This window comes from Cajanus cajan, chromosome 1 (genome assembly GCF_000230855.2).
Source record: "Cajanus cajan strain Asha chromosome 1, NIPB_CcT2T_4, whole genome shotgun sequence".
Lineage (NCBI taxonomy): Eukaryota > Viridiplantae > Streptophyta > Magnoliopsida > Fabales > Fabaceae > Cajanus > Cajanus cajan.
The window spans coordinates 87,137,524-87,144,185 of NC_138517.1; the positions used below are offsets into that span (position 1 = coordinate 87,137,524).

Sequence of the window (6,662 nt, forward strand, 5' to 3'; positions counted from 1 at the left end):
ACAGTTCAAATACCGATTCTTAAATGGGATTTAATGGTGAAAAAAAAAAAAAGGAATCTATTTTTTAAAAATAGAAACTTTTAATCCAGAAATATATAAATCAAATTTATATCTGTGATAAGGATAAATGAGGTAAATTATAACTCTTGTAGTTGATATAACTTATCACTGAAGCAAATTAATAGCTGATATGCTTACGCAGTTAACAAAAACAGCAAAAAAATGAAACAGAAGATAACCACAGAATAAAAACAAGGAACCTCTGGATACGCATTGCACCATACATCAGGCTAACCAATACCGGACAAAAGTTTCTCGCATTTCGTCTCAGCAAAACGTTTCGTTTGGCCCCAAACTCATCTATTTTTGAGTCATTAATAATTGAAAAGAGAGTGCAAACTACGTGTCAGCGCGTAGTTGAAATAGCACATGTTTATAGGACAAAACATAAATACATTTTCTGTGTTTGGATTAGAAATTTTAGAAATTTAAAAATTTTGAATTTTAATGTTTCATAATTAAAATTTTCTCTCAATAATTTACCTTAAATATTAGTATAAGTTACAGACATGAAAGTCTAATTTTAATTAAAGAACAACATTAATATTACTTAACCAACACCATATAAATCATGCCCTTGTTTATATTCATTATCCTAACGATATGAATTGTGGTAACAGATTATAACTAACGTGTACTTTGGGGCAGGGTGCGCTCACCCTAAAAAAGATCCCATGAATCAGGCTTCTAATCCACTTTGTTTTTTCAGCAAAGCGTTTGGATTCATAACCTTGAGTTACTTTTAACTAACTGCTAGCAGGAATATCGTGAAAGCTGCTTTATGAAGTTTAGTTTGTGTTTCTTGCAAGTAATGACAAACCTCCCTTCTCTTCCTCACCTTTCCCTCTCTTTGGCGCCACTCAAATATGCTGACCTATATAGATACACCTTTCATCGAATATATGCTGCAAAGACAAAGGTAACCAAAACAGAAACATCAGAAGCGGCTAAGAAGTTCTACAAGCCATGGATATCAAAATAGAAACTGATGACTCTAGGAATCAGGATGAACAAATACAACCTCTCCTGCGAAATAGTGAGGTGCCAGAAGCAGAGAGGAACCTGATTCAGAAAGCCATTAGCCAGACATTTCAGAGCACTGCCCATTTGGCCAACCTTTTACCAACTGGCACAGTCCTTGCTTTCCAACTTCTGTCCCCAATCTTCACAAATATTGGCAACTGTGACTCTGTCAGCAAGGTCATGACTGCTGCACTTGTATCTCTCTGCGGTGCCTCGTGCTTCTTGCTGTGTTTAACTGATAGCTTCAGAGACAACAAGGGGAACATCTGTTATGGGTTAGCCACCCTCAGGGGCTTGTGGGTTATTGATGGATCAACCACCCTTCCACCTCAACTTTCTGCAAAATATCGCCTAAAGTTTATAGATTTCATGCATGCAGTAATGTCAGTTTTGGTATTTGCAGCAATTGCATTGTTTGATCAGAATGTGGTGAACTGCTTCTTTCCAGCACCGTCAAATGAGACACAGGAAATCCTAACAGCACTACCAGTGGGTATTGGCGTTTTCGGCGGCATGTTCTTTGTTACATTTCCTACCCAGAGACATGGAATTGGCTTCCCCCTTTCAACAAATTAATTGTCAAATTCTCGTTTGTACTCATCTTTGTTACCGATTTAAATAATTTAATTGATCAAGTCTTGTGTTTGGAACAAATTACATCAAAACTCATTATTTAAATCGTATATTATTCAATTTAATTTTTTCCCCAATACTTTCATTTAATGTATTGAAATCTAAACCTAGCTTAAACTTAGCACTAGAAGGACTTCTCCATCAATCCATTATTTACAAGTTAGAACATAAGCACTATCTTGATCACGCAAGCAATATGTTATGCCAAGTTTTTCTTTTAATATAGAATTGATTGCTTGAGCAACTTTTCAGCGAATTGAACCTCACCTTTAACAACGTATCTTTCTTTAATAGTCTTACATCCGATAATAAGGAACCACTGCTTAGCTAAAATTTAAAAGCACACATCCACAAAAACTTGATAATTTTCAGCCCGAATATGTACATGCTCTAGAGTGTTTATTAAATAAGTCAATCTAGTAGTTTACCCAAGATTTAGTGATAATGCTAACTATATATCAGATCGTTAAGTGAGTATCTAGCATTCCCCTTTTGTCTAACATATATGCACAATGAGAATCCAACATTAAACAATTACAAAACTAATAAATTGAATCCTTAAATGTTAGCAAAAATGTATACAATTGCACTGTGAGAATACTGGGGAATAATTAAATTGTGCTAAATTACTGCAACTGACTGAGCAACAAGTTTTCAAGAAATTGACAAAAACTTCAAACACAAGTAATGGGTTTGATCAAAACTGGAAATTACCTGAGTCTACCTCGACCAGAAGGCCAGAACTATGGAAAATATATTCCAACAAACATGTTCCGCATTAAACTTTCAAGAAAGATAGGGGAAGAACCAAGGCAGTGTCCCCAAAGAAGAGAGAGCAAGGTTATGTGAAATATAAGGTCGCCCCCCAGAATAAGCTTATTTGTAAATCTTGCACACAGCATATTTACTTTCTCAATTTGAAGCTTTAATCATCTGGTCACGGAGATATTGATCATCAGAGAACTCAACCATTTCAGATGAGGAAGTGAGATCATGAATTGAAAAGACAGCATATGTTCAGTCACTGAAAAAAAGTAGAAAAATTTAGTTTGGATCTGCAATAGATTAGCTGTCAAAACTGTAAAAGCTAGAGATAAAACTATCTTTTCAATAAGTTATTTTTTCTTCAAACTCCATGATGCAACAATTTAGACGGGCATTAATAATTACATAAAGTTCCAAAAACAAAAAAGACTAGAAGAATCCAATTCCAGTGTACTTGTGTTATTCAATACACTTGGAAACCAATAATTTCCTGAAATTCAATTCCTGACTTGAGGGGTTTTCTAAGGTTTACAGCAATTGCCAGGAGATATTATTTTTTCAACAATTTCTGAAAAAATATTTTTTTTCTGTTAATGCTGGAGTCACATGATGATCAAATCATAGCCCTTAAGAGACAGCTAAACAAACTAGAAATATTCACAGATTTACTTGGCACAAATAACAAACACACCATTAATGGGCTCAGCACAAAATTAACTGAGATTAAATACAATAATAAATTAATGAGCAAGCTTTCTGCGCATAAAACATTTCATTAGCAACCAAGTAACAACCTTTTACAGTCAGGGGGCCATGCGATGCCAAAGGTTTTCAGTAAGAATGCAATGTATATCTGTATTCTGTGGACCCACAAACTTCAACTTTCAGCTTCAACAAACTTCTGCCTCAACTCAGCCAGCAGTAGCTCAGTGGCTTCTCTTACCTTTTTTCGATCCCAAAGTCCAGAGATTACTACATTCCATATTCCCTCATCTGGAATGCATCCATCTAATATCATCTCCTCAAGAATGCGAGCAGCTTTGTGCAGGTCTCCTCTCTTACAAAAACATTTGATCAAGCAGTCGAAAGTGTTAATTTCAACAGAGATGTACCTAGTGCGCATGCAAAGATACAACTGAAATGCACGTGGTGAATCAACATTATTACAAAGGCCCTGGACTATCATGTTATGCATCCTAACATGAAGGCTCCAACTTGCTCGATTTGGTGAGATACCACCAAGCACCATCTCATCAATAAAATTTACAGCTTCTTGATAGCTTCCTGCAGCACAGAGACCCCATATGATTTTCCCATACAATCCTGCATTTGGTTTCAAGCCTTGAATCCTCATCCTGTCAAGAATCTCCACAGCTTCACGTACCTTTCCTTCTTTACACAATCCACTGATTAAAGTACTATAAGTGACCATGTTAGGCAAATGGTGCTTTCTGACCATCACTTCTAATAACTCCATTGCTTGCGACGAATGACCACCTTTACATAAACCGTCCATCAGAGAACTATACGTAAAAACATTTGGCTCAATGTCATTTCGTTTCATCTCTTCAAGAAATCCTATTGCTTCATCCAAATTATTAGACTGACACAAGCCATGTATCAAACTAGTATAGGTAACAACAGATGCTGAAAAACCTTTCTGCTCCATCTCTTTCAATAGTTCCTTTGCCTCACCAATTTTTCCTAGTCTACACAGCCAATTAATCAATGTACCATGTGTATATGAATCTGGCTGGCATCCACAGTTGGGCATCTCCCGAAATATCCGTAAGGCAGAATCAACAGTTTCCCTGTTTCTACACAGGGCCTTGATCAAAATATTGAGGGAAACAACACTAGGTTGAATGCCCACTTCTCTCATCTCCCTGTAAAAACCAATAGCCCTCTTTACATGGTTTTCCTCCACAAGAATATCAAGTATTGTAATGTAAGCTTTTGAGTAGGCCTAAGCAGAAAACCTTCCATTTTGTGGAAAACCCTGATTGCATCAAGTGGCCTATGCACGCGTCCATAACCCCTGCATATAGTTAAAAATATGTCCTCTGTGACCTTACAATTTTCTTGCTTCATTCTCTCCAGCATCCCTTCTGCTGACCTAAACTGGTTCACAGTGACTAACCTAGAGATCATGAGACCAAATGTTTCATGATCGTGACGAAACCCATTACTGCATTCAGCAGTTGCAGAATCAAACATATTAAAAGCTTTGTGCACATCTTTTTCTGCTTTAATTAACTGCACAACTAGGGAATTTGTGATTTGCTTTGGCCACTTGAACATAGTTTTACTACCCATAACCCCAATTTATATTATAATACTTCAAAATAGCATATATTTTGGACGCTTGTAATGCTAGTTCCTCACAACAAGGTGGCTGGCTCCAAGATTCAAGTTGTTTTTCCCTTATGCATTTCGTTGAATAGGTGTCAGGCTATACGATGCACCCGAACAATGAGGTGTCAACCACCAAAAGTCGTGTTAACTAAGATTGAATAGAAATGAAACCATTTAAAAATAAAATTATCTGTTTAAAAAAATTTAAATTGAATGTGGGAAAATCTCCAACAAATAAAAAAAGGAAAGCATGTTACCTTGTTTTTGGGAGTGGAACACCATCGTCATTGTAATTTGTATCATTGTCGCGAAGAGAGTGGCCAAAGAGGCACCAAAACTTGGACCATCTTATTATAAACACATGAGCCAATTGAAAAAGTTGACAACAAATATTGTATTTTCTTAATTTGGAAATCAATATAAGTGTGAATGAAGATAACAGTAAGATGAATAATAAGATAAAACAAACTATTAAACACCAGCATACCTTTTAACTTTGAATTTTCCAAACAATTGATTTAGCTCTATATAGTTTGGATTAGTCAAGCCACTGCAACAAATATTGAAAATCAAAATGTGTATATTACAAGGCATATACTATTGGAAGAAAAATTATATTGCATGCTTTTTTGACAGAATTTTAATGCTGAGGGCTAAAACCAGTACACAAGAATATGCCCACCAAACAGAGTTTGGGATTAAGATCCATTTATTTCTCTAAACTGAACAAGCAAAGAAACTGTCAAAGAAGTTCTCTTGACAATACAAAACAAGGAGTAGGAGCAGATAAGACTATTGTTTAATGGGGTGACACTGCTCAAAGCCAGCCACTAGGCACCTACGGTTCTGCAACTTTTGCTGCGAATGTTCCTTATTTCATAGCCAAAAACATCACATTCAAAGTAACTAACAAGCTTCGTTACTCTACTTTGGTTTAAGTCTTGGTCTATTTGTGACTTCACAAGCAAATATTGTGCGTGCAGAACACTGACCTAGTTCCAGCACCAAGAGCAGTTGGAAAGCAAGCAATGGCATTGAGAATTTATGCAGACATTTCTAGGCTGCAATTTGAGGAGTTGTACAATAGTCTAATATTAATTTAAGCCGTATGATTATCACCTAAGCAATAAATTAACCTGAAATGGAATCTAATTTGTTGCTTCCCTCTATCCTTTCCATTTAATTGAAAGAAAAGTGAAATAATGTTTTGATTAATAATGAATTAATGATAGACATGGTAAGGTAACATGTTCTAATTAGATCGGTAACAGAACACTTACTAGGGATATCACGTGCATGCCATAGCACAGCTTACTAGGGAAGTCAAAACGGGCCAACCCGGCCCGGCGCACCACGGGTTGGCCAATAAGTGATCGCGCGTTGGCGGCCGCGCGGTGGCGGCGCGTGGTCACGAATCACCCAAAGAGCGGCGGAACCGCGGAAGAGAAAAATGCCTACGACCCTAAGAAAGATGAGAGCTCGTCCGTCACTCCCTCTGTCCCTTCCTTTCCTTGTGTAACCGTCTTGAGCTGCTGGGCTTACTCGGCTGTTGTGGACTTCAATTTTTTTTTTGTTTTACACTTCTGTGGGCTCTTTTTTTTTTCTTGCATTAGTGGGTTGGTGAGTCAAGTTTTTAATGTCTTATAAAAGTGCAACGGTTGTAAAAGTTAGAACACTTATAAGGGATTCAGTTACTCTATAAATAAATTTGGTTACATTTACCATATTTAATAACTCAATTTTTATATTAAATTTTATCGAATTAAAAGTTTTTAATGAATATATTAAGTATGCAAATTTTCAAAAAAATTGAAAACTATTCTATA

The 6,662-nt window shown here is 36.3% G+C and overlaps 2 protein-coding genes across 2 annotated transcripts; one reads left to right on the forward strand and one right to left on the reverse strand.

The window, feature by feature from the left end:
* Nucleotides 1-617: 617 nt before the first annotated feature.
* Nucleotides 618-1,793, forward strand: LOC109811539 (protein DMP4). The gene has a single exon (XM_020375310.3). The coding sequence runs from the start codon at nucleotides 1,027-1,029 to the stop codon at nucleotides 1,657-1,659; it is 633 nt and encodes a 210-aa protein (XP_020230899.1). The 5' UTR covers nucleotides 618-1,026; the 3' UTR covers nucleotides 1,660-1,793.
* A 449-nt stretch (nucleotides 1,794-2,242) lies between these two features.
* On the reverse strand, nucleotides 2,243-5,317 carry LOC109811537 (pentatricopeptide repeat-containing protein At5g46100). The gene is given in 4 exon segments (XM_020375301.3): nucleotides 2,243-2,740; nucleotides 3,276-4,434; nucleotides 4,437-4,984; nucleotides 5,094-5,317. Coding segments are annotated over 2 exon segments (1,437 nt in total). The 5' UTR covers nucleotides 4,798-4,984; nucleotides 5,094-5,317; the 3' UTR covers nucleotides 2,243-2,740; nucleotides 3,276-3,358.
* Between the last annotated feature and the right edge of the window lie 1,345 nt (nucleotides 5,318-6,662).

Bases quoted from the DNA above. Each gene is read 5' to 3' on its own strand.
- LOC109811539 (XM_020375310.3), top strand. From the start codon at position 1,027: ATGGATATCAAAATAGAAACTGATGACTCTAGGAATCAGGATGAACAA.